The sequence below is a fragment of the Prinia subflava genome, chromosome 29 (genome assembly GCF_021018805.1).
Source record: "Prinia subflava isolate CZ2003 ecotype Zambia chromosome 29, Cam_Psub_1.2, whole genome shotgun sequence".
Taxonomy (NCBI): domain Eukaryota; kingdom Metazoa; phylum Chordata; class Aves; order Passeriformes; family Cisticolidae; genus Prinia; species Prinia subflava.
Window position 1 is genome coordinate 2,055,740 of NC_086275.1, and position 26,461 is coordinate 2,082,200.

At 50.7% G+C, this 26,461-nt stretch overlaps 2 protein-coding genes across 7 annotated transcripts in view; one reads left to right on the forward strand and one right to left on the reverse strand.

Annotated features, from left to right (window-relative positions):
* The window catches only part of NSD3 (nuclear receptor binding SET domain protein 3), a 35,975-nt gene extending 19,253 nt beyond the window's left edge, over positions 1 to 16,722 (reverse strand). For 4 of the 5 annotated variants that reach the window (XR_010083234.1, XR_010083235.1, XM_063420170.1 and 1 more), the window contains exons 1-8: positions 16,374 to 16,722; positions 10,054 to 10,775; positions 7,656 to 7,724; positions 7,034 to 7,193; positions 6,489 to 6,643; positions 5,725 to 6,225; positions 4,837 to 4,963; positions 1,496 to 1,596 (exon numbers count right to left, since the gene is read on the reverse strand). Coding sequence is in view for 3 of the 5 variants with exons in the window: in XM_063420170.1 (XP_063276240.1) it covers positions 1,496 to 1,596; positions 4,837 to 4,963; positions 5,725 to 6,225; positions 6,489 to 6,643; positions 7,034 to 7,193; positions 7,656 to 7,724; positions 10,054 to 10,731 (1,791 nt within the window). In the remaining 2 variants the exon portion in view is untranslated. The remainder of the gene's footprint in view (positions 1 to 1,495; positions 1,597 to 4,836; positions 4,964 to 5,724; positions 6,226 to 6,488; positions 6,644 to 7,033; positions 7,194 to 7,655; positions 7,725 to 10,053; positions 10,776 to 16,373) is intronic. The other variant, XM_063420169.1, reaches the window with a different exon arrangement.
* Positions 16,723 to 18,235: 1,513 nt separating this feature from the next.
* LETM2 (leucine zipper and EF-hand containing transmembrane protein 2) lies at positions 18,236 to 24,501 on the forward strand. 2 transcript variants are annotated; one of them, XM_063420066.1, is made up of 10 exons: positions 18,236 to 18,561; positions 18,861 to 19,305; positions 19,420 to 19,563; positions 19,814 to 19,948; positions 20,437 to 20,631; positions 21,190 to 21,309; positions 21,669 to 21,779; positions 21,913 to 21,999; positions 22,692 to 22,766; positions 23,175 to 24,501. In XM_063420066.1, exons 1-10 carry the CDS (start codon positions 18,515 to 18,517, stop codon positions 23,223 to 23,225), a joined length of 1,410 nt encoding a protein of 469 aa, XP_063276136.1. In that variant the 5' UTR covers positions 18,236 to 18,514; the 3' UTR covers positions 23,226 to 24,501. The 2 variants fall into 2 exon arrangements, with proteins under 2 accessions (XP_063276136.1, XP_063276137.1); XM_063420067.1 differs by lacking the exon at positions 23,175 to 24,501 and having other exon boundaries at positions 21,913 to 21,996; positions 22,688 to 22,752.
* The last annotated feature ends 1,960 nt before the right edge of the window (positions 24,502 to 26,461 follow it).

Below are 26,461 nucleotides of genomic sequence, written 5' to 3' on the forward strand. Positions count from 1 at the left end.
ACTGTAACAGTAGCATCAACATTTTGTTTTTCCCATTATTTGTACTCGTTCCAGTTATAATTTTATACCAAGTTGTTGCAGACTAACTGGGGAATCAAGAAAACTTGACTTTGGGTAACAAATATTGTTGCATAATTGTAAGAAGTTAGTAAGTTTTCTTTTTTAAAATTTAACTTAATACATTCAAAGTTTTGTGCATTATAGTGCCCTGGGTTTCACTTTAGTCAGATACTTCTCCTGAGAAAAGCACTTTAATTAATGTCCACAGACTGAGTCAGCCAGGTAAGAGAAGCACGTGAAGCTACCTGGCATCCATGGAGTTCATCTTGTTGGTTCTTATACCTTTGTTAAATTAAGAAACCTTTACAAACATAAAACAACTCTTTTGAGAGGGGGAGGCTGCAACAGCTCACGCCAAGAGGCTCCACGGACCTCGTCAGGTGTCACACACCCAACACTTAAATTGCTTTAAAGTTTCACCACGAAACTGCCTCGAGCTGGAGCACTCCTCTGCTGCACAGCAGCGCAGAAATGCTGCTGCATCCAAGCAAAAATAAGGAAAAAAAAAACCAAAAAAGCAACTGAGTTCACTTTCCGTCCCTGAAGTGAAGGAAGTGCAAAACAAAGCACAAAGGGCAAAGAATAAATTAAAGAGATAAAAATATTTTTCCCCTTCCCATATAAATCTTCATCCTGACTATCTCTCTTTAAAAATTCTCACTGGGAAAAGCTAAACTATGAAACATTTATATAAAATTCTCAGCTTTCAGACAGAGGCCCTTGAAGAAGGAAAAATCAGCCATGCAAGGAGAAGAACCAACAACTTTGACAAACTTGTTAGAAGTGTGTGCAGGTTTTAATATTTCTGTCCATCCACTGCACTCTCCTACTCATTCCACGCAGAATTTTTTTGTCATTAAAAATTTTTTAAAGCAACAACATTTGTCTATCTGACATCCAGATTAAAAGAATGCCCTGTACATGTTAGAACTGTTTCAGGAAAAAATGGTATATCCCAGAACTGTTTGCTGATGTCTGCCAACATGAAAGTCTGACTATCCATCTTTAAGTTAAATCATTCTTGAAGTCCATTTTCAGAAGTGGTCAAATTAATCACTCTAACTTCATTTGAAAAACAAAACCTCAACACAAACCAGCAGCTAAATCAAGAGCCAAAGGAGGGAACCTGGTGGCAATTCCATCCAAGAGAAATCACTGAAACAAACCCATTTTGCCCAGAACAGAAATCTCAAAGGAAACATGGCAGGTTCATTAGGAGTCATCCATCACTGCGTTCCCACTTCCACAGCCTGACTGACACTGGGAAGATGCCAGCAGCAGAGTCACAGCAATGGCATTGACAGGGGGATTTCATGGAGGATAGTCCGAACCGAAACCCGATGGGGAAAAATGGAGAAAAATAAAAAGGCACCAATATAAGCCACAACATTTATGAACACGATATATTTTAACTCTCTACATGGAGGAAGCCAACCTGCTCCTTTTTGATCTTCTTCTTTGGCACAACTTCGGTGGATTTCTCAGACTCGGAGCGGGTTCGAATCGATCTTCTCTGTTGCTTCTTTTCTACAGAACCTGAAGAAGGAAAAAGGTTTCCATTATACGACTCCTTGTATTTCTGAGGTACACCAAGATGTGCAACACCAAACCAAGAGGTAAAGGAACGAAACCAAGACTTTGTCCTCTTTTGAATGTTTTATTTTTAAATTCAGTTCCAAGCTATTGACCAGCTGATGCTGTGGCTGCAGACACAAATTCTGATTCCAGAGACAGATCAGCTTCAGAAAACAGACACAAGTAACAAAATGGAACAAAAGGCTGGAATTCAGCTTAGGGCAAACATATTTCCATGATCCATAACACATCTCTCATGCACAGTCTTCACTTGGGTAATTTTGAACCAAACAGTCCATCTTTGGTGTTTTGGGAAGGTAGCCACAACCAACTCCTTGAACAAAAACAAACTAGAAATTTCAGATGCAAAGCACAGCTTCAAGATTTCCCCCAAAATGCCAGATCTGTGCCCCCCTTTGTGGGGTGATGGCCTCTGTCACATAACTACAGCCAGCCCCACCCTGCACCACTGTAGCCACACCAGATCTCAGTGCTCACCTGAAGGTGAAGAAAAACTCAGCACAAACAGAAGCATCAACCACAATGTGTTACCGTCATTAATGAATGTGAAAACCAAATTTTTAAAAGTATTACCACAGAAAACGAACTCAGATTAATGAAGGTTATTGTGATGTTTCAACAGATGAAGAGGGAGCTAGTGGGTTTTTGGCAACTAAGTCTGGCAAAATCAAAAGATCTTTCTGTGCTCCAGCACCTCCTGAACAGGCACATCGAGAACCGTGGACACAATGCCCAACACCATGGGCAGCTGTTGGAACAAGCACACACTTGGAGCTGACAGAGAACTGGCACCTGAGGATCTACAATGAGCTGCTGGGAAGCATTATTCTGGGTTTTCAGTCTGGGAGGTTTCACCTAAAGGAGACACAACTGTGAAATATTTTGTTTTCTTCCAAGCAAAACTGCAAACTCTTGGGAGCTAACTGTGCCAGATGGATGCACTGTTAGGAGCTGTAAACCTGCCTGGTCTTGTCACAAGATCAAGTATCTAGAAACACAAACGGGCTTGAGGCAGACTGAAAGACAACCTTGTAAAAGGACTTATTGGAAAAAAATTGAAAACTCTTGATCCATTGGATGAGCATTTTTCCCATGGCCGCATAGCTTGGGAATGTCTCAGTAACTAAACATCCAGCTGCAAAAGTTATCATGTTACATTAACTGGATTTCGGAGGGGAAAAATTGTCTTTCTTCAAGCAAAAAAAAACTTTTACAGCATATTAATTAATGAATAATAGCAATTAGTTACTAATAATTTAGAAATGAATGACTCAGGTCAACAACCATCACGCAACTTCTGGTTCCAACAGGCCCCATCCCCTGAGGGACTCCCACAGCTGCAGTGGGTCCCACATCAGAGCTGGGGAATCTCTTTTGTCACTTTGCTGTGTGAGCAAAATCCGCTGAAGCAGCTTCAGGTAAACTTGAGCAGATGTGAGCAACAGCTACGTTAGCCAAGGATGGACTTTCTCCCTGTGCTGCCCCACTGAAGCCAAGGAGATAAGATCAAGATCTTACAAGATAAGGCCCTGGATCAGAGAATTCCAGAAGCAGAGTGTCTAATGTTGGCTGACAGCAACACTGACCACTGCAATAGGCACTTTCTCCTCTTCCTGCTCTCCAATGATCCATTCATCACCTTCACAATGCTCCCATCCCATCTTCAGGTGTATCTTCATCCAAAGTTTCAGGACAGATGTTGGACCAGCCCTCCCCACCTTGCTGGAGATAAATCCTAGTTCAGTGTCTGCCAGAGGCACCAGGGATTCTCAGGGCTGCTCTTGCAGTAGCAGATTTCAAATGAGGGAATTATCTTTGCAGCATGATTGAATTCTGTGTATCTAACTGCAGGTTATCAATAAGGACTCTCAGAGTCAGGCTGGGCAATACTTTACCGTAAAGGGATTCTGAAGTTCCGCTGACCTTACATTTGAAAAAAGGACTTGGCAGTTATGTTCCACAAGAGGGGACCAATAACTGGACTTTGGAAATGGCTTTGAGAGTGACTGGAGTGTGCACTGCAGGTAAGCTCAGGCACTTACAGGGTGTTAGCACGTGGAGTGTTACGTATCCAAAAAGCCTAAGAAAATGAAAAAAGAGAGGCTCAGAATTCTCACCCCCTACATCTGAGGAGCCACAGGGAAGCTGAAGCCTTTAGATCCCAGGTGAGAGAAGCAGAACAGCAATGGCCTCTCCTGCAGCAAGGCAATTCAAGTAGCCACAGCAACCAGAGCTGGAAAGAACCACCACTGTCAGCAGCAGGGGAATCCCCACTCACACAGGAAATCTAGAGTACCTGGCCCATGTGCTGCAGTCCCAAACGCTCCATAAACCATCCTATCAAATAACCCTGCCTAAAACCCTCACATAGACAGAACCTGCAGTGTGTTTGCAGAGGACTCATGGATGCTGACCACTGAGATTTCTGACCCTGGTTCTCATTTATTTCACATTTGGAAAGGCAGAAAAAAATCAAATAGATGGATAGTTAAAGCAGAAGCGATACCTGGCAACGTTATGAGATTCAAATAGCTCATTCAAGGTTTTCCCATTTCAGGTCCAAGTTCCATTCTTTGCTTCAGTGGTTCTTCTCCCTCAGACCTGGTATTTCAAAACTCACTGCTTTATGATGTACCCCCTGAGATGGCTCCAGAAGGCAAGCACTACCTCATTTGGTCAATGCAGTTAGCTGAAGCAGTTTTTAAAAAATCCCTTTCTTTAACAGGTCATGCAAAAACTCCACAACAAAGCCAAGGGAGTCTCCATCCTGAATCAGACATCCCCTACTGAAATGTGCCACTTCCTGACTCTTTTGCTTTCATGACAACTCTTGTATTTGATATTTGGGGCCAAAAGCCACGGCCCTACCCTGCTAACACACATCCACTGGGTTGTCTTGTAAACCAGCCTGCCATTGCTCTGCACAGGACATCATCCCTCAAGTGTGTTGGCTAAGGCTCTAAGTTGCAGACACGAAGTTCAGAGGCCAAACCACCAATCCCACCCCACAGCCAGGCTGTGTATGTTGGCTCACCATGTCTGACATCAGCCATGTTTGTTACAATTATTATGTAAACAGAAAGACGTTAATAATTTTTAAGTAATGAGAAAATGCTGGGTTTGATATTTGAATTTTCGTGCTGAGGGCTCAGGTTCAGACCAGGACTGCAGTTTCCCTACCTGCTGTCCCAGAAGTGGTCTCAGGAGAGGATGCATTCTGCACCACTGCCTTTTCACTTCTCTGAGCTGACGAAGAATTAAGTTTCTCTTGTCCTTTGATGCTTATTTCTGTTTTGTTACCAACTCCCTTGAAAAGAAAAAAGGAAAAGATTGTCTTCCCCTGATATAAAGGTGTGTTGCTACTGCCCCTGAATCTCAGAACAGAAACAATCAGTGCTCTCCAACCCAACACATACATAGGATTAATCTACTATGGAGCTGCTTCCCTGCAGAACTTTCCACCCCTCTCATCGCCCCTTACACACAAGGAAAAAATAATTCCAGTGACTTTTCTAAACATTACCTTCTCTATAGGGCTTAGGATGAAATAAACACTCTCCAGGTAGAGAGGCAGAAGAAGGAAGCAGAGAAATAGTCCTAAGCCTTTTCTTTACACTGACTGTGGGAAGCTGCAGTGCACCTGAAGGAAGCTCAGAGGCAGAACTCAATTTAAAAGTCTGTTACACAAAATGTAGTTATTACTTTTTAGTACGTTATTAACAGTTTTGTCATCTGTTTCCCACAAAACCACTGATTTTATCAAGAATTTTTGGATTATTTCAACTAGGAAGCTGAAGTTCAACAGCTTTAATGCTTCTAGTGTGTTACAAATGAAAATATGGCCGTCTGTAGGGAGCTGCTCTGCCACCAGTGAAACAGTTACTGCAGAGCTGCACTGAAAGTGGGGTTCAGTGCACTGGAAGATTCTATTGCCACATCTCTCTGTTAATCTCTCCAATGAAGGGAATATGGATGGTGAAAGCTGGGTGGACACAGTTCAAGCTCCCCAGTAAGGCAGGCTTGGGATAACTCAGGAGCAAAAGAGGGGTCACTGCACCAAGCACGTACCTTGGTGGAATAAACAAACTGATCGATGAGTTTTCCATCCCCAGCAGCGTTCTGAAGGGCAAAAACCTGTTCAATTTTAACAACTGGAGACATGTTACACTTCTGCAGATCCAGGTTGTGCATGGTGATTGAAGCTGGTAGGGATTTCCTGGCTGCAGCTGTTTTCCAGGCGATTTTGACGGGTGGTGCCTCCTCCTCATCCCCGCCGGGCGGCCGGCGTGGGCCCTGCCTGCGCGCCTCGGCCTGGGGCGGCGAGGCCGCCGCGCCGGCGGGCTCCGGCGGCGTGCTCGGCACCGGCTTCGGCCGCCGGCTCTTCTTGGCCTCCGACTTGGAAGCAGCAGTCTTTTTGGCTTTGGCCAAAGCCTCCTCTGGCTCTTGGTCTACGTAAATGAAGGTGTACTGTTCTATCCTCTCTTCCCGGGTCATCTTCAGCGCCTTCTCGGCGTGGGCAATGCCGATGTCCCACTGCGCTCGCTCCCTCTGCGGCCGGGGCTTGCGGATCTTAAGGGACAAGACAAGCATTGGTTACACTGAAGATTTTGCCACTACAGCACTTAAACACAATCCTGAGGGTCTCTGCATCTCTCAGGCAGCAGACTGCAGTCTGCTCTCCATTTACAGGGTACTTTTGACACTGAATGTGGACACTGAATTCCCTGCCAGTGAGATGCAGTCAGTCCTTCTCAGGGCAAAGAACTGAAGAGCTCCAGACCTGCCCTGGAGCATCTCCCTTACAGAGATGATCCCCCCAGAGCCCCCTGTACCTTCTGTTTCTCAGAGTGGTTGCTGGCTTGCTTGGCTGCCTCAGCCAGTAGCTGCTCGTACTGTTTGTGCCCCTGGTACTCCCGGACGCGCTTCTCGTGCACCCAGGCGCGCTCGGGCTGGTTGCTGAAGAACTGCACGTGGTACTCCCGGGCACCTGAAAGGGCAAACGCTGCTCAGGACTTGCATCAACGCTCCCCTCCCCAGCACTTCGCTCCTGCACGTGGAGGTACCTGGCCCAAGAGCACACATACACCAGGGCACATCCAGAACAGTTTAAGATCGAGCTCAGGACACCCTGCCCACACTGAACACTCTCACACTGACTCAGGAAAGCAGAAACACCTCAGAAAGCAATGCAGAGCCCATTCCCACAGTGCCACCTGCAGAGCTCATGTACCAGGCGCTAGCTCTGTGTGTGTCAGGAGTGTCCTGTTCAGCACACACAGCAGAATTCACCCCACAAAGGCAGTTTAGAACAAAGATATTTTTAATAAAGGAGCAGCTACAGACACCTGACACTGTGGCAAAGAGCTTCCTCCCTTACCTCTTGTATTGATTTTGGTATGCACGTCCAGCTGTGGATCACACGACACCATGCAGGGCCACCATGGGTACGTCCCCACCTTGGACCAAACCAGATCCCCAACCTGGAACTTGACGTCGTGGCTGACCTGTGCTGGAAGGGACGGCACCAGCTGCTGCACCTGCAAAGGAAACGCCAGATCAAAGCCACGGGGGAGGATTTAGAGCACTTGGAGATGCACACACCATCCACAGGGACCTCTCCTTGTTGTTGTTCTCTCAGATATCCCTGAGGTTTGATAAACCAAGATGAGAAAAACATTTCATAGAAACATGAAAGAAAGGAGCTGTACGCAGTTAGGATTTATGTAACAACATCACCAACGAACCAAGACACAAAAGAGCAATTGCCACCCCCAAAAATAGTTCTGCTTCCTAAAGTGATTAGAAATATTGCTTTTAGAATAAAATAAAGCAATAATCCAGTACAATAAGAGATGCATTGATGCAGTAATGAGAGCAGTAAGAGTTTAAAAGAAATGACAACTGATTTATCGGATAAATTAAAGAATCAATGGAAGAAATGGTCCAAAAATAGTGACATTCTCTAAGTTCCAAAAGTGTTAATTGGGGCATGTACTAACCGGGGCTTCCTCCAGCACTGCATCTTCTCTTGGTCTCTCAGAGAGTGTGCTAAGCCTCTCGTTTGGTCTCTAAGAAATGGGTAACAATGAAGAGAAAAAAGGAAAACAAACACAAACAAGGTAAGGGGACAGTAAAACAACAGAAGATAATAGTGAAACCAGGCAGAAAAAATAATTCACAGAGAGAGAGGCAACTATCAACCCAGAAAACACGAATATGACTATTCCTTGTACCCAATTAACACAGTAACATCACAATAAAGAAATACCTGGTTTCCCCTGCACTATTTACATTACTATCACACCTGAATGTAACCATGTTCTCCTGTAACAGGTGACAGAAGAACATTCAGAAACAGCAAATGCAAATAACTTTCCACCTAAAATAACACACAATTTCCAAAAACCAGAGAACCCCATGTGAGAATATCCATAGTGATGGTGAGTCTCACTGCACACCAGTTATCTGCAAGAACTGCATTACATAAATTATGCTAAATATACAACATGATAATTGTAAAATCGATGTTAAATTGCACAGAGTTGACAAATATACTTGGAGGATCAAAAGTCCACGACACAGAGCAGGATCAGCCCCGACCAGAAGCTGAAGTGGGGTGCTCATGCCAGCGGGTGTGAGGGGACAGGGGCTGAGATAAGGGTGGGCTGGGAGTTATCTCAGGAGACAGATGTCACACATTTGCCCTCCTGCAGCAGACAAATCGGAAGCCAAAGGACTTAAAGAGCAGCAAAAGGAGCAGTCAGACACAAGTGAGGAACCGAGCAGAGGCTGATTCTTAAAACAAGGATTCAGAGCTTGATGTTCACCGGTGCTTTCACAACATTTCCACTTTAAATCAGCCTCTCCAGTATGGGCATCCCCTCACATCAGTGGATTTCCACTGAGATTACAGCACCAGAATAAGGAACAACTGGTGATCACCTGACTTGCCACAGCCTCAATCAGTAAAACTATAAAACAACCACAGCTGTAGCAAAAGTTAGCTGTTCCTATGAAGATAATCCCAAGTCACAAGTCTCACACCATTAACACATGAAGATGACAAACTTGTAAATGAAGATGAAATTGTGCAGTGGAAAGTAAAATGATGGACAATGGACCTGGGACTGCCCTGGCAAACTCAAACCGAAAACCACCAGCACAAAACCCTGTTCCTGTCAGAGCAAGCCACGTCTGAAACAGGGCTGGGTAACACGAAACATTTATTGCAACATCACCTTCAGAAAGGGAAATGAAAGTAACAAGAAGGACAATAGCAAGACCAAGATTTCTGGTGAACTCTGGATGACACACATGACTAGGAACTTGGAATTCAAGATGCAAGGTTTTAATTCAGTCTGTGAGAGATAGAAGATTCCATTCTGTAGTAAGCAGGTAACAGAGCCAGAGGGACAGGCACAGCTGAAGCTTCAGGAGTAGAACAGGAGTCACTGGTAAGAGCAGAAACAAACTGATAGCCTGATGTGGGGGTGATGGAGCCTGGCCAGAAAGCAGGCACAGTGCAAGAGAGACGCTGCTCAGGGAGTGCCACCAGCACAGAGCAGCTCCTACAGCCACCCCACAGGGGCTCCAAGAGCACCTCCATGGAGCACAGAACCCAGTCTACTGGATCAGAGCTGAACCCTGCAGGACAGGATCTTCTCCCTGAAAGCACCAAGGGCTTTCACAGACCTTACAACAAACTCAGCCTGTGCTGGGCAATTTCTGTCCTGGCTAGATAGGGCAACTTCCCCATTCCTGGCACTTACCAGCCTCTCTGCCACCCATTCCCTCAAACTGGGAAAGGCAGAAACCAGCGCCACAGGAGTGGCAGGAACAAGCACGAGAAAAGGAAACAGAAGTACTGGAGTGGCTTATGAAACTGAAAGAAAAAGAACGAGAGGGCACCAAGGTAATCTGGGTCTTTGCTGCCCAGAATCTCAGTTCACACCACCTGATGTACATCCTCTGGATATGGACAATACGGTACAAGATTAATCAGTGTTTCACTGCTGAATACCCCAAGTAACCTGAGTTTCCACTCAACAGTCTAGCATTCTCTTGAGAGGCAATTTTAGGAATGCGTAAGCTTTTGTCCAGAAGTTCCATCTTCAACACTGGCCAGAGTGCAGCAAACTCTAAACATGCTGTAACACTAAATAATATTTAAAAAACAATATATAACCCTTTCTAAAATTTGTTTTTCATATGAGCCTTTAAACCAACATCATGTTACCTACAGACACAGCTCCTGGCAACCTCGTCGTGAGGCTCTGACGAGAAACTAAAGCCTGGTGACTCAGCGTGCACACAACCAGAACAAGGACAAACCCTGCCGGACACGCTCTTCATCACAATACCAGGTGTACAGGTGGCTGAAATCACCATTCCACTTACATTTTGCTCCTCTGGTTCTAATTTTGGAATTTTGTGTGACTTGCGCTCTTCCGACCGGGAAGAGTCATGCTTGCTACTTTTTTTCCTTTTCTCTTTCCTCCCTTCATGCTTTGCCTTAGCGTACTCCCGCGCTTGGACTTCATTCAACAGGTCCCCACACAGGGAGGACTCAAACAATTCCCTGCCGTTCTGGATCGTTTTGGTTATTTTGAGTTTGATCTCTGGTGAGCCAGTCTTCTTTGGAATCCCTGCTTGCGGAGCTGAGGGTGGTGGAGGAGGTGGCGGCTGGGGAGGGGAAGGCTTTTCCAGAACTTCCTGCGGCCTGGCGTTGGAGTTCTCCACGGGGTAATACTCCGGGGGGCTGAAGTTCCTGACGGCCCCAAAGCCGTTGGCGGAGCCGTTGGGGTACTGAGCGTACGCCTGGAACTTGCCCTGGGGCTCGTAGCCACCGATGGCCGGGGGGTAGCCGTTGGTGAGCGGGGGCAGCTCCTCGGCCGCGGGGTACTGGAAGCCCTGCTGCAGCGCGGCCTCGTACGGCGTCCGCGCCCCGTCCTCGGCAAGGTCGCCGCTGCCGTCAAAGGCCTCCTCTTGGCGGATGTTGGCCGAGTCAATGAGTTGAGGTGGTTGCTGAATTGTGTTTCCCATGATCCCTTGCATGAAAGAGAAAGAGAAATCCATTGTTCTGCTCCAGCATCCTTAGCTTTCCCTTTTTCTCATAGGGCCTAGAGGCAGGGGAAGGGAAATAAGAAGTCAGTGCAAATTAAACAACGGTAATTAAGCAAATTAAACAGTTGAGGAAAAAAGGGATCTCAAAAACAATTTCCCCCTCTCTGTTCAGCAGCCACCCTCACATGGATTTAGAAAGGACTAGTGTTACTGAGCCTTTACAAAGGGCTACTGACATGTCTTTCATATGGCAAATTTCTTCTTTTCCAAGACATTTCAAAAAATATCAGAAGCACCTATGAGTGCTTAAGAGCTATAAGCCCAAGTATTACAAAGTCAGAATAACGGTGCCAAAATCCCCTGCACTCTCTACAGCCTTGCTAGTCATGCCCTGGGAAGGGTTATTCCAACCCAAAGCAGCTGGGCAGCATTTCACTCTGCAGCACACAAGAGACACCAAGTTCTCCTGACAGTCACTGTACACTGCACAAGCCAGGAACACCACAGAAAGACAAACAACAGAGAAACCTCTCCTCCTCCTCCCTCCCCACCTCCTTGCCAAAATTCGAGACATGAGCAGTCTTTGGGCAAGCCACAGGATGCTGTGAACAACAGCACAATGAAAACAAGTGTGTCATTCCACCTCGGCCACTGGGAAGCCAGTGCCCTGCAGCAGCCTCAGATGGCGCTTCCCAGCCCCTTCCCTCCCCAGAAAAGCAGGGTACAGCCTGCACGCACCAGCTCTCAGCAGCTGTGTGAGGAAGGTTATTCTCCTGCCTCTCACACCTTATTTTAATATTAAGCACTGCACGGTTCTGACCTCAGCACCAACAGAGCCCCAAACCCTGAGGTTACTCTGAATGAGACTCCAGCTGAGCACTGGCACACACACCTTCAACTTTGCATATGAAAACACCAAAATCAGACTCAAAGTCACACTTCCAAACTCAACTGCAGGTTCAGAGAAGGCTTTGGCATTCATGTAAGCAATTCAATGTTCAACAAGAAGCAACACACAGTGACCTGACCTGCAGGTAAGAAACACCAGTTTGCTTCCCACAAGGTTAGTTCAGCCCTTCCAAAGCAAACACGGCCCCACGGTATTTGTTCTGCCTCTGTGGGCACACAGGAGGGTTACTGTGCCCTTTTGGTCTGGGTTAGAAATGACATTAATGCATCCCACAGACACTTCTTCTAAAGGGAATCTCCATTAAACCCTGCCCATGTGCAATTCTCACCCTCCCAAAGCCATGCATCTCAACACCTTAGCTAAGAGCTTCCCTCCTCCAAGACTGCAAAAAGTAACTGAAGTTCCAATAGGAACAAGAACTTGATCAGATTTGTGCTGGATGTTTTGGGGTGATGTTTTTCAATGATCTTCACACTTAGATTAAATTGATGTTTGTCCTCATCTTCACTGCCCTGTGAAATCGACTCAGGCATGTTTGTCACCGTAATTAAGCAATTCAGGGCAATAACAGCACAAGGCTCTGCAGCAGAATTTTCTCCTTGCAAGAACTTTTAAACCTCGGGGCCATGAAACCATCCCTTCCTCCACAGCTCTGCACATCAGCCAGCAAACCAACACAAGTGTCATTGTCGGGGGTGCAGATCTGAGGAGCAACACGTGGGATTGCACACCGAGGTCAAAAACCCCAAGCCACCCCTGTTCTGGGAAGAGGAAGCGGGACTGTTTGTACTATTTACCACCAAATTGTTACTTTCCATCTGCCAAAAAGAGCAAACAGTAGATTCTGAGAAATACTAGGCTAGGTTTTACTTTTTACTAAAACCAGATTCAATCTTTTCTTCTGAATACTTATTAAAAACTCTTGGGAAGCTGTGGCAGCACAGCTGGATGGGCACGGTCCCAGCCACTGATGCAGCTCCCACAGGCTCTGCAGAGGTGGCTGCCAGCGTGCTTTGTTTTGTTACGTGACAGAAACGTGGATTAATGAACTTCAAAGCACTGCATTTACACTGCATTTAGGAGGTACCAGTTAAGGAACAGAGTTACGATTTGTTTCTTTGTCATTCGCTCTGGAGCTCACCCGGGTCACTGGGCCTGGGTGCCAGCCTATGCTGCACAGCTGGGACACCCCACCCCAAACTTGTTCCTCTGTGCAGGCTGAGAGCAGGGCCAGGGCTCCAGGGAACTGCTCCCAGCAGCCCCAAAGCACCCAGGCCGTTCTCTGTCCTCCCACAGCACCGAGATCACTGCCAGCTCCTTCCTGCCCAGCCTCCTGCTGTCATCACTGTCAACACACTCAGACTTTCCCACCCTCCTTCTGGCCCAAAATTCTGCCTCAGTGGATCGGGCCCCACATGCCCAGTGAAGCCTCTGGGCAGGGTTACGGTGAGAGGACAGGCCCTAGAGTGACCCACAAAAACAGGACACAATGAAAAATCCTGAGCACCCTGGACTCTCAACACCCAAACCCAAGGAAGGATTACTTTGTGTGTGTCCCTCCTAAGCACTAACGTGGAGAACGCCCCTCTTCACCACAGAGAGCCGTCCCTGCCACACAGCAGCACCACCCAGACCACAGGGCAACAGGATTTCCAGCTGATCTTGCAGAAAAGTATTCCAGAATAAATTCTTCTCATCATGCCAGTGATTATTCTATTAAACCCACCGTGTCAGCCTCCTGTGAGCTGTACAAAATATAACCCACAACAGATCCTGCACTGATACAACACTGGAGATCAACAGATAAAGAAACAGGTTCATCATTTCAAGGTTTATAGGATATGGACACTTCACAGCAGCTGCGAACAACTTGAAATCAACAATGAAATAATTTGAAGTTAACACTGTCAAAAGTGCAACTGAATTTCCTAATGAGAGAAAGGGTTTCCTCTTTAAAGGTGAGTGTCCACCACTCTGCTCTAGTCCTTTCTCATGGCAGACAGGGACACAGGGCTGTTTACAAACACTGAGATTCTCCACACCTTCAGTAAATATTTTCCTGATGTCCATGGGAGAGTCACAATGCAAAGAAACAGAGGAAAAGGCATATGGAAAAATATAAGCAGTACAGAGTAAGACAAGGCAGCCTAATAGAGCTCTTTCTCAAGTGAACAGTTTGTTTCAGTTCCCATCCCAAGCTTCTCAGCTCAAATGAACATAACACAAAAAGTCAGTTCCACTCCAGGAGTGGGTGCTCAGAGAGGGGAAGGCTTTGGAGAGATTATGGATCCTCCAGGTTCACCTTTTCACCAACAATTACACTTACTTAAAACCAGTTTTAGTATGAGTATTTTTCAACTTTGCTCTCAGAAAATAAGACTTGAAGTTCTCAAACCTTGCTTCCATGCTGCATTAGACTAAATAACAATTGACCTCAGATTATCAAACAATTCCAATCCCATGGGATCACAGCGTTTCTTATTCCCAATCAGGGAGTTCTGTGGGTTTGACTGAGACTGGCTGTGGCCACAGCAGGGAGAAACACAACAGCTACTGATAAAAGTCCAGCATACACATATTTTAAACATGTTTCACAAGACCTTTTTCTACCCTTTTCTGTTGACAATCCCCACAGAGGGCTATCACAGTCAGAGGTAAGGTGTTTTACGTGCTGTGAGACAGAGGCTGGCCTGCTGGCTCCCTGAGGGAGCTGGCGGCACTGCTGTGAGTCAGCCCCGTGCGCTCACAGCGGTGTCACTGCCGTCACCCTGAGCTGGGCGTCTGTCAACAGGCCCAAAAGCAGAAGTTCCAGGACATCTTCATGTCCAAAGACCAACCCAGTTCCTGTCCGCACAGACCTAAATCAGAGACATGCAAACCTCTGCTCACACCCCAAAGATGTTTATTGCCATTTCCTGTGTTGTTTCATCCCAGAGTATCCCACCTGCACTGGTGCTGGTCTCCTCAAGGATGGAACCAACGCAGCAACTGCCCTCAGTAGCTGTTCCCTGCTGCAGGTGTTTGACAGAGACAGAGCTGCCTGGCTGGACAGGCCGGGTGAATGAAGTGATGCAACCACTCCTGACCTCCCAAAACCTCAAGCCTGCAGTTCACACACACCCCTGCACCTCTCTCCTCCCCAGAGCTGAGCATACCCACTGCTTTTAATCACATTAACCATGACCCAGAGGGACGTCTCTGTCACCTGGAACATCATCTCGGTGAGTCAGAACGGTATGAGCTGCAGATAGAAATAAAACAATTGTTCCTACTAATCCCTGCACTCGGCCTGTGCAATCTGCTTTGTCCCATTCTTCTCTGCATGCCCTTAACAAATCCCCCAGGCAAAGATCTGTTTGCACACGTTAAGGCAACGCCAAATTTTCACCTGCACGTGAGTCTTTAACAGGAAACCTGCAGCCTGTGGATTTTTCCTGACTCCAGCTGGACTGAGCTGTTCCTCCTGGCAGACATCAGTGGTGAATCAGAGGCCTCTTGACAAACTTTAAAGCACGAGGTGAGGCTGCTTCCCCGTGCACCTTTGTAAAGGTGTTTTGTATTTGGTTTCTGAATGCCAGAAAAAACAGTCACGTCTTTAACTGGGCTTGATAAGGGCATTTGGAAGAAGTTTCCCACGGTGCTGTGGAAAGAAACAACTTGGACGGAAGAGAAAAAGCATTTGTCTGAGAAAGGAGCTCAGAGACTCATTTGTTTAGAGCCATGGGATTCAAGTGGAAAACACAGAGCAAAAACTTTGGATCTTCAGGAGAAGTCACGGGCTAATACTGCTCTGAAGCCAGAAGTCAGAGCTCTGGCAATACCAAACACTGTAACGTTGTGACAGGCAGTCACATATCACAGCCAGGGAAAAAACAACAACGTATCTCACATAACCCCCCTGAAACTCAGGCAAAGTCGTGAAACTGGAAAATGCAAAATATGTTTGTATTAAAAGGAAACATAGAGTCTTTGACCACCATCCTCTGCTCTTAACCCTATACCTTCATAAGCATGTTTGGTTTAGGTGCAAAATCTTTCCAAGCAGTTCATAAAATTAATTATTAAATATATATATATATAAAACTACCAAAGCATTCACTGTGCACCTCTGCAAAAGGTCACTGAAAGACTTAAAACAGTCATCAAAACACGCTGCAGTTTCTCCTTCAACTATAACTCCGGCTACTTAATATTGTCCTTTGGGCTAGTTAATATCTGTAGAACTATGTCATCATCAAGACTTTTAACAACAAATTGCACTGAAACGACCGAGTGTATCGACAGCGAAATGAAAGCACAGCGAGACCACAACAAAGTGCAGCACAACGCAACAGCACCGCAAAAAAATAACACCAGAGCAACAACAAACCCTCGGCTGATGCTCAGCTCTTCCCGCGCGCAGTAAAACCCTTTCCCCGAGCTGGGGGGGCCGCGGCACGGTGACACCGCGGCACGGTGACACCGGGGGCTCCGCGGGGTGAAACCCCAATTTCGTACCCGCAGCAGGTCGGAGCTCGGCCCGGTGAAGCCGCGGGGCCGGAGCGGGGAGCGCGGAGCCGGCCGGGGGGGGACGGCGCGGGGGTCCCGCGTCACGGCGCCGAGCCCGGCCGAGGCCGGGGCCTGCCGTGCCCGGGCTCTGCCGTGCCCGGGCTCTGCCCGGCCCGGCCCCGGTGCCGCCGCAGCTCCCGCAGCAACATGGCGGCCGCGGCCCCTCCGCCCCGGGCCGCCGCGGCCCCGCGCTCACCTTCAGTCAGTTCCATTCTCACGGCCCCGCCGCGTCCGCCCGGCCCCGCGCAGACAAAGGCGGCGGCGGGGGCGGCGCGGGGCCTCCGCCTCCTCCTCCCGCAGCACCAGCAAGGCCGCGACAGAGCCCCGGCCTCGATTTCCGCGCCCCCGCCGCTGGCGCCGGCTCCGCCCCGGGGAGACCGCCCGCCCCCAGCGCCCGCCGCGGCCGAGGGAGGCGCTGGCGGGGCCCGGCGCGTCCGGCGGGTCGGCGGCCGAGGGAGGCGCTGGCGGCGGCGGCGCTGGAGCGGCTGTGCCGGTGCGGCCCCGCCGAGCGCCTCCGCCTCCGCCCGCCCCCCGCCGCCGCCGCACTGCGCAGCCGCGCGCGCACGCGCCGCCGTCACCCATTGGCCGCTCGGGCGGTGCCCACCGCAAGGCACCACGGGAGTTGTAGTTCGGTCGGGGGTGGCGGTGGAGAGACCCCCGAGGGGCCCCGGGGAGAAGAGAGGACTGGGCGGGACTGGTGTCCCTCTCTGGGCTCCTCGGACAAGGGCCTGGGCTGGGAATAGCTCTAAGAAAGGAAATCTAAAAGGTGATTCTGCTCCTCACTTTAGGGACCTTTCTAAAGGTAAAGGCCCTTGTACAGCGCACGAACATCCATAGATTTAATCTCCTCGAGAACAGGAGAGGAGACTCATCTATTTCCCTCATTCACACAAGAAAAAGCTCTTTTAGACATCATCTAAATGTGTCTAAATCCCAGTTTTGTACTGGGTGCTCTGGCAGCAGGCTTGGGAGCTCTGTCCCCTTTTTCATCCATCTACCCCATTTTATTTTCTACTTTTTAAAATACTGTTCATCTGCTTGGGCATCCATTAGCCAAAGGGTGCCAGACCCATTTTCACTGGGGCAATGAAATGTCTTTTCCCCTCTAGTCTCTGAAAACCAGGGAGTATTGCATGGAAACTCAGAATGGCTCAGGTTGGAAGGAACCTTAAAAATTTCAAGGGATCAAGTCACCTGTCACCTGCTGAGAACGTTTCTCCAGCTGTCAACGTGTTCCATCCACTCCTTAGACACTCAGGATTGGAGCGTTTGTCTCACACAGGTCGGGGCTTGGCTTTCCCCTCTGACACCTCATTCCATGCGAAGCCGTGCCCCGAGCACGGAGCAGTCTCTGCTCTGCTGCGTCCCATCACACACAGAGCTGTGTTCTCTGTGTTTATGGGCTCTGTATGCAGAGAGACTATTGACAAGGGCCTGCAGTGACAGGACAGGGGAATGGCTCCCCACTGCCAGAGCGGTATTGGGAAGGGCTCTTCCCCGCGAGGGTGGAGGGTCCCCTCCACAGGTTGCTCAGGGAAGCTGCGGCTGCCCCACCCCTGGTCGTGCCCGAGGCCGGGATGGCCGGGGATGGTGGGAGGTTCTGTGCCCATGGTGGGGGCGGGACGTGCTTTAAGGCCCCGTGAATGCGAGCGGCGGGTCCCGTCCCGGGCAGGCCCCGGTGCGGCTCCGCCAGAGCCTTCAAGAAACCCCCGGGCGGTCCCGAGCGCCCGCCGCGCACATGACGTCATGGGCCACACCGCCGTCTCGCGATTGCGTCACGCACTCGCCCCTGACGTCACCGCCCGCGAGCCGCCGCCATTCTCGCACCCAATCAGCGGATTTTCCCGAGGACTCCTCGGGTCAGGCCCCGCCCCACCCCGCTCCCATTGGACGGACTTCCAGCAGGGCCAGGGATTCTGATGTCTGATTGGCTAATGTCAAGGAGGCGTGGCGCGGTGGCGTCACGGCACAGGCACCATAGAGCGGGGAAGGGTCAGAGCGGCGCGCGCGGAGCACGACGGGACGGGTGGGAGGTGTGCGGCCGGCGTGCTGCCAGCGGTGGGCGGGACCGGAAGCGGAACCGGAAGCACCATCAGGGGATCGGCGGGACTGGGACGGGGATCGGCATCACCGGGGCTGGCAGGAGCACCGGGACCGGAGAGGGGCAGCGCAGCCCGGCCGGCTCAGCCGGGGACCCGTGGGAGTCCCTGGTCCGGCCCCGACGCGCCCGGCGGCGGCTCGGGGATGGGTCCGGCCGGCCCCCGGCGCCCCCCGGCGCCCCCCGGAGCTGCCGCCGGCCCCCGCCGCTGCCGGGGGTGAGGTCCCGCCGCCCCAGCCATGGCCGCGTGCGGCTGTAACGCGCTCCTGGCCGCGGCCAGGGCCAGGTGAGCCCCGCATTCCCCGGGCTCCGTTCCGCGGGCGGGCTGGGCAGGAACATTTGGGGGTTGTTTGCAGTTGCCTCCTTTTATCGCATTCCCCGGTAAAACGGCATCCGAGACAGCTACGGAGGTTTCCCCTCAGGGGATGAGTTGCTAGCGCAGGACAGGTTCTCAGCATTTCAGCCGTTGCTAAGGTGAAGGGTCAGGATCTGAGCCACAAAATCAGTTTTACGGGGTTGATCTGGTGCCGAGGAGATCCGTGTGGGTGTGATCACTGCACTGTTCTCACTGAAACAACTCTCCAGTTTCAGGGGCTGCCATCTCCTGGCTCACTCCAGCCCTCTGTGCTCTCCTGCCGTTGCTCTTGTCCATCTGGTGGATTTCCAGTTCACCCGGACTTCAAGGGACCCCAAAAGCCACCCCTGGGTGCACCACGCCCGCCTGGGCACTGTCCTGCCTCGCTGCCCTGCCCACACCCTGCACACCTCCAGCAGCCCCCGGCAGCAGCTCCCGGGTGAATCCCTGCCCCACCGAAACCCCGGGAACCAGGGAGCTAAAGCTGCCAAAACTCTGGCAAAGCAGACCCTAGTGGCCCCCGTGGCAAAAAAGTCCCTGCGACAGAAGGCTGTGGATGAGCTGAAGCATTACTACAGCGGGTTCCACCTGCTCTGGACTGACACCAAGGTGGCTGCCAGGATGGTGTGGAGGCTGCTCCATGGGCAGGTGCTCACCAGGAGGGAGAGGCGCAGGGTAGGTGCCCCAACACCTGGATAAAGTGATGTAGAAAAAGGCTTTGGACACATTTTGTGTGTCTGGCTGGGTGATAGTCTCTGGTTAATCTCTGCTGTGCTCTTCTCCTTACAGCTGCTGAGAACTTGTGCAGATCTCTTCCGGCTGGTTCCCTTCCTGGTGTTTGTCATTGTCCCCTTCATGGAGTTCCTGTTACCTGTGTTCTTGAAGCTCTTCCCTCAAATGCTGCCCTCGACGTTTGAGACGGAGTCAAAAAGGGTTTGTGTCCTCTCTGAGGCTGTGGAGTGTCCACAGCTCCCAGAACATCTGTGCAGCTGTGCAGGGCTGCTGTTCCCTGCCTGCTGCTGCAAGTGAGGATCAGCCATACCCAGTGACATTCCCAGCTTATTCCTGAGCTGAGTGGGACAGGAAGGCTGTGCTGTAGACAGGGATCAGGAGGAGTGTGCACAGCACTTCCATTTCCTATGTTGTGTTTTCTAATTTATAATTTTGTATTTCCCAAATGAAGGAAGAAAAGCAGAAGAAGAAGTTAAACGCAAAGCTGGAGTTAGCCAAGTTTCTGCGGGAGACCATTGCAGAGATGGCCAAAAGGAACAAAGCAGACACAGGAAAAGGGAAACAATTCTCCTCTTACCTGCACGAGGTAGGATGGGCTGTGCTGGGGATGGCAGCCACGGCACAGACACTCCTTTAGTGCTGCTGGTTTGGGCAGAGAACACAGGATTAGTGCCAGGATTGTGGAGATGTTTGACAGCACAGAGCTGCCCTGTCCGGTGCTGTTCCCTGGGTGCCTCCCTGCAATCAGAGCCTGCAAGGGTGCACCTTCCACCCTGTGAAACTCCCAGTGGCCTTCTAACTGTATCAGGGGCAGGAGAGGAATTTCAACTTGATAAAAAAAAAAAATTAAAATCATTGAGTGGTTAAACAGTGAAACAGGTTGTCTGGAAGCTGTGAAATCCCCATCCCTAAAGAGGCTTAAAGCACAAATGGAAAATGCTGAGCAATTTTGAACAGGAGATTGGACTGGGGACCTGTGTCCATCAGAGACAGGAACCCCAGTGTGAGGAAGGGGAGGGGGCAGCAGATTCCCAGGTGGTGACCCCGCTCAGGTTTGCGTTTCTCTGTGCCCAGATGCACCACCCGCCCAGCACGCAGGAGATCCTGCGCTTCTCCAAGCTCTTCGAGGACGAGCTGACCCTGGAGCACCTGGAGAGGCCGCAGCTGGTGGCCCTGTGCAAGCTGCTGGAGCTGCAGCCCATCGGCACCAACAACCTGCTGCGCTTCCAGCTGCTGCTGCGGCTGCGCAGCATCAAGGCCGACGACGAGGTGGGTCTGCAGCAGCTCACGGGAGCTGCCTGGTGCCCACACACCCTCCACAGCAGGGGATTTTAATACTGATGGGAGGCAGGTCCTCCCCATGGGAGATTCCAGAGGAAAACAGAACGAGAGTTCATCCCCTACACCCCTGAGGTCTTTGGGGAACAGTAGCAAAGGTGGCACTGCAGATGTTGTCACTAGAACATTTCGGTTTGGAGTCATGCTGAGTTAGAAAAAAGGGATGTTTTTTGATGTGCAATGGGGATGTTTGGAAAATGGAACCAGACTTATATGTGCAGAGTGGAGGGACAGCAGGCAATGGCCATAAGTTGCAACAGGGGGAATTTCAACTTGATAAGAAAAAAAATTAAAAACAGTGAGTGTGTAAAGAGTGGAACAGGTTGTCTGGAGGCTGTGAAATCCCCATCCCTAAAGAGGCCTAAAGCACAAATGGAGAAGGCTGAGCAATTTTGAACAGGAGATTGGACTGGGGACCTCCAGAAGTCTGTTGAGGTACAGCAGGGTCTTGTCTTTGTGCCTGGATGGGAGCGTTGCTGTTCGTTGCAGATGATTGCCAAGGAAGGGGTGTCTGGCCTGAGCGTGTCGGAGCTGCAGAGCGCCTGCAGGGCCAGAGGGATGCGCTCACTGGGGCTCACTGAGGAGCAGCTGAAGGAGCAGCTGGGGCAGGTGAGTGTGCCCTGGCAGGGCTGGTGTGGCCGGGTCCCTCAGAGGACACATTCCAGGCAGTGGTCAGGCACAGCAGGCACAGCTTCCTGACAATTCATGCATGAGTTTCAGGCTGGATCCTCCCCTGCAGAGCTGAGCTCTAAGGCAAGGAGGGTCCAGGTTATGTCCTGGACAAATAGAACCAGGGCCAGATAGAAGCAAGGTGAAGTGGGGGGTAATTCCTAACACTTCAGACCCATTTCTCCTCATTATGGTAACTTAAAACTGTAAGATTGCTTTAAGGACAGAGAGTGTTGTATTAATAGGTACCCACATAGAGCCAATATGAAGCAACTTTTCCTTCTGTTTTCTTCCAACAGTGGCTGGATCTGCATTTAAAGGAGAACGTTCCCTCTTCTCTCCTCCTGCTTTCCCGTGCCTTGTACTTAATAGACCTAAAGCCACAATCTGTTCCCATTCCACAGAACAAGGCGAGTTGTTTGCATAAAACTTTTAGGTTAATAGCTCAACCATTATACATTGTAAAAATGAAGGACTGTAATAGGAATCTTGTTTTCTGATCCTACAAGTGGACTGAAGTTATGACTCTGTGTTCTTCTGCAGACAAGTGAATCTGCTGGAGTGATGACATCCATGCTTGAAGGTCAGGAGACCCTCCTGGATCCTGCCCCTGTTGTACAAGGAAAAAAGGTTAGAAACAGCAGTCTGCAAGCAGGAAAATGTGCTGAAATAGTTGGGAATTGAGTGTGACCAAACCTTTCCAAAGCTGGACAAAACCAGTGTTTGGCACCATGGTACAGAGCACGAGCAGTGTCTGTTGTTGCATCTGTGTGGAGGTTTTTCCCCCCCAAGAGCCTCACAGTTGCATGTTCTGATTTAAGAGGCAAGGGAAGGGAACAGGGGTCTGCTGTGGCACAGCTGCTCCTGTGGCTGGTTATTCAGTACCACGTACTGGCTCCCAGCCAGGGAGGACTTGACCTGAATTGCTTCAGGCCTCAGGCCAGGTACATTCAGCTCAGAGAAGGCTGTTAAAGAGGACTTGTTTTTAGTCCTCTTACTGAATTTGGGTTCAGTTGTCCAGGACAAAATGAGCCAAAATATCTAGAGTAAGAAAGCCAGAGCATATGGTTCTCAGCATCACACTGCAGTGAATTCCTTAGATTAGTCCCAGCTGATAAAGGCAGCAGCAGGAATCAAAGAATATTGTATCAACTGCCAGAAATATTTCCACATAGTTAAATTGTGCTGGGGAAACAATGGAAATGCCAGCACAGCTTTCACAGAGTGAGCAGGGAACAGCCTTGCTCAGAAGGGAGAAGGAGCTGGGGGGTTTAGCTCTTTCTGAGAGGGTTCTGTGACTTACAGCTGCTTTTTCCTTAAAGAATGAAGAATTTGTGTCCCAGCCAAGAGAGAAATTGCCCTTCTCGGAGGCGTCAGTGAAGCCTCCCCCACGAGAGGTGAGCTTGTCAGAGTTCTTACACTTCCCAAAAGGGATTGTTCTTCACACAGCTTGCAGCCAAAGCGTGGAGGTTTGTAGTACAGGATGCTGTGAACACTGAGTTCAAGGAGCAGCTGGAGAAACTGGATGAGAACTGCACTGAGGGCTGCTCAATACAAAAAGATCACACATGACAGCAAGCACTCAAACTGGGGGAGGGAGCAGAGCACTGGGGAAATCACTGGTGTATCCTTTTTGGGAGTCCAGACAGGCTCCTATCTCCTTTAACCTGAAAAACTCTGCTCCTCATCAGCTGTTACTCTCCAGAGCAGCTTCCCATGCTAAATGGGATACACCTTCAGAAAAGATTCTGAATTTCAGGAAGCATTTGTACTGCCTAAAATCTGCCCTTTTCTTTTGCCCCTAGACCAAAATGGAAGCATCCCAGAGCAGCAAGGCTGGTGCCAACGGAGCCTAACCTGGTGGCAGCACTGGGAGGAAGCAGCTTCCATCTCCACACCTCCTGCAAAGGGAACAGGGATTTCCCAGGAGGCTGCTCTACACAACAAGGCAATAGCCCTCAGGGGCCTCTCTCTCTGTCTCTGTCCCAGGCTTTTTAGCAACTAGGCCACTGCTGTCTGGATGGCCCCAGACATCTCTTTTGTGCTGGATCCTTGCCCTGCTACTTTTAACTTATGGTGTAAATATGTTAATAATGGTGCTGCTGTCTGTGCTGTTCCTGAGCAGGTGTTTGTGCTTAGCAAAGGCAGCTTTTCATGTTCAGAATGGCCTGTGCACAGAGCAGGCTGGGCAGGGGTCCAGCAAAGCCTGTTCTGCAGTGTGAAATCCTCTGCAGGGACATCCCCACACACCCAGGGCCAGCAGCTTGTGCTGTGTCACAGCTCAGGCTCGTGTCCTGATTAGGGTGTTTTAACCAGTGACCCTCGTGGGTCAGTGTTTTAACCAGTGACCAGCCCACAGTGAGCCACGTGGTGGCCACAGTTTTACTGAGGAGGGTAACCACAGGGAGGGAGGGAGCAGCACTCAGTGCTGTGGTAGAACTGATCAGAAGGGCCTCAGACCTTGCTGGACAGGAGCAGAGCAGTGACAGGAGCAGCCTCCACCTGTGAGTGTTTGCTTCCCCAGTGAGGGCTTTGCAGTGCCACACACTGTGACAGAATCACACTTGCACTTTCAGGATCCCTCTGGAAGGGAGGGAACAACCCAGGACCTGCACACCCTTCCCAAGTGTGGAGATTTGGTTAATCCTTACCAGGCTGAGAATACTCACCAAGTGCTCTCCATGCTTCTCAAAGTAGCTCCTCACACACTCCAGTGATGACTCAGTTTTTTGCCAGACTCTCAGAGGATACTGAAAAGCTGTTTTTAGCATTTGTTAAATTTTTTACTCCGTCCTATGTAAATGCTGAGAAATTACTCACATTATGGGTTTTAAATATGTATATTTATACTTACTGTAAATTTTAGATTTGGTGCTAAGTAGGAATGAAACATCTCTTCCAGAGCCTTTAGAACAACCCGACTGAAAGCCAGTTCTCCAAGGTCAGGTGTGAGCAGCACTTTAAACCTGAGGCCTCAGGCTCCTACAGCAGGGCAGAGCCAGCTGCCAGGTGTTCTGTGTCCTCAGCTCTGTACCTGAACCTCTCCTTGTTCCTCCAGCCTGTCTGCAGTGCTGGATCTGTGTCTAATAAACGGGAGCAAATGTTATTTCAATAAAATAACACCCTTGCTGTGGAGTCACTGCTGCCTCTTAGCGCCATAATGAGGGAAGGCATCTCCTCCCCCTGCTGTTCCAGCCTGGGAAGGCTCCTGCTCCCAAACCCGGCTGAACTTCTGGCAGCCTTTGGGAGCCCGGGGAGGTTTGGGGTGAAAGGATCAGGTGAGGGCTCCTTCCTTTGCCAGCCAGCCCCCGCCAGCCCGGAGAGTTCCTGCTCCACCTGAGCACCGAGCTGTGCCAGCCCCCACAGAGCTCCTGCCTGGCAGCCCCTGCTGCAGGAGGGAGAGGAGGAGGCTGGCGGGTGTCCTGGGCGGGATGAAGGCAGAGCAAGGCAGCGCAGGCTGCCGAGGGAGCAGCACATTCCTCTGCTGAGAGGTTTCACAGACGCAGAGTGGAGCAGGGCTGGCGGGGAGCCCGGACACCACCTGGGCATCGCCCTTCGTGGGTGAGCTCTGGGTGGGCTCTGGTTCCCCCTGTCCTCTGGCCATGCACCACCACCACCACGTCACACTGGCGTGTGCCAGGGCTCATGTGTCCATTTGCCTCCTGTGTTTTCAATTTAGAAAGATCTGGAAGCTGGGACTCAGTCTTCCTTGGATTTCCTGCGGTGACCCCAGCCCCACACCCGGGTTCAGCCTGAAGCGAGCTCAGGCTGTGGCAAAGCCTCCTCCCAGGGGAGCTGGGCCCTGGAGCAGGCAGAGGGGATAAACCCAAGACAGTCCCGGGCCCTTACACACCTGAACAAACCCATTTTCAGCTCAAAAATCCCCTTCTCCTCCAGCCTCACAGGTCACTGCTGGGGGACGTGCTGTCTCTCTGGGGGACGCGCCCAAGTGTCACCTCTGGCTGGCACATTGGGACCCCAGGCACCTTCCCAGGAGCCCTGGACCCTGCAGACACACAAGGGGAGAGGCAGCAGTTCTGCTTCATGACCTTCCGAGCGAGGGGAGGAAACGACCCCTGTGGAGGCCCATAAATCACAGAATTCTGTTCTGCAACACTGCGCAAATGAAACGCTGCAGAGATCCAAGGCTGTGTGTGCTTTGGCGTGGGGAGAGCTTTTCCAGCCACGCCGGTGCCAAACACCTTCCAGTCTCCCCTCAGCCCGGGGAACCAGCTCCTCTGCTGTTTATCCTTCCCCCGGGCATCCTCAGACCCGGGGTTGTGGCGCCCGTGGCCGTCCCACCCCTCCCCGTGGCCGTGCCTTGCCCGGAGTCGGGGATTTCTGCTGGATGCTGCTCCTGTGCCAGCGCCAGCCCCGGGCCTTGCGTCAGCCTCTTCCCCAGAAAGCTGCTGGGGAAAGATGCCCCGGTCAGCACTTTTGGAGGAGATTAGTATTCAGAGGGAAAAGCAGTGATTTAGTGCGGCCCAAGCACAACAAAGGCTGGGATTTACAGCTCCCGGCTCCCAGCGCCACATTCCTGCAGCCCCTCTGCCTCTGCTATAAACGTGGAACAAAGGAGATGGAGCTTTATCCCAGCCTAAAGTCATGTGGGACAAGAGCTCCACTGTCAAAGCCTGCATGGAGTGGGGTGGGGTGCAGGTGGCAACGTCCCCAAGGTGTCCCCAGGGATGGTCCCATCCCCCTGCCCGTCACATTGTCCATTCTGCTTCTCCTCATGGTGCCTGCACGGTGCAGGGCAGGGCCAGGACAGCGAGGGTTTGGGGCAGCCACGTGCCCCAGCTGCAGCTCACACACCTGGGCTCTCTCTGCTCTGCTGTGGGTGGCCAGGTGGGCTGGAGCTGGGCCCTGGGGTCCTGCTGGCCCCACGGCTGGGTGGGACACAGGGGAGGGAGGGCAGCTAAGGGGGCTTGGGGGCAGCCTTGGCCCCCAGGCTGGGGGGATCCCTCCCCAGCATCCGCTGAGCCGTGCTCCAAGCCGTGGGACCCTGCGCCAAGGTGGAGTGGCACAGGAGGCTCCTGCCATGGCTGGCACAAAGACAAAGCCCAGCTCAGCGCTGGCAGAGCAGCCACGT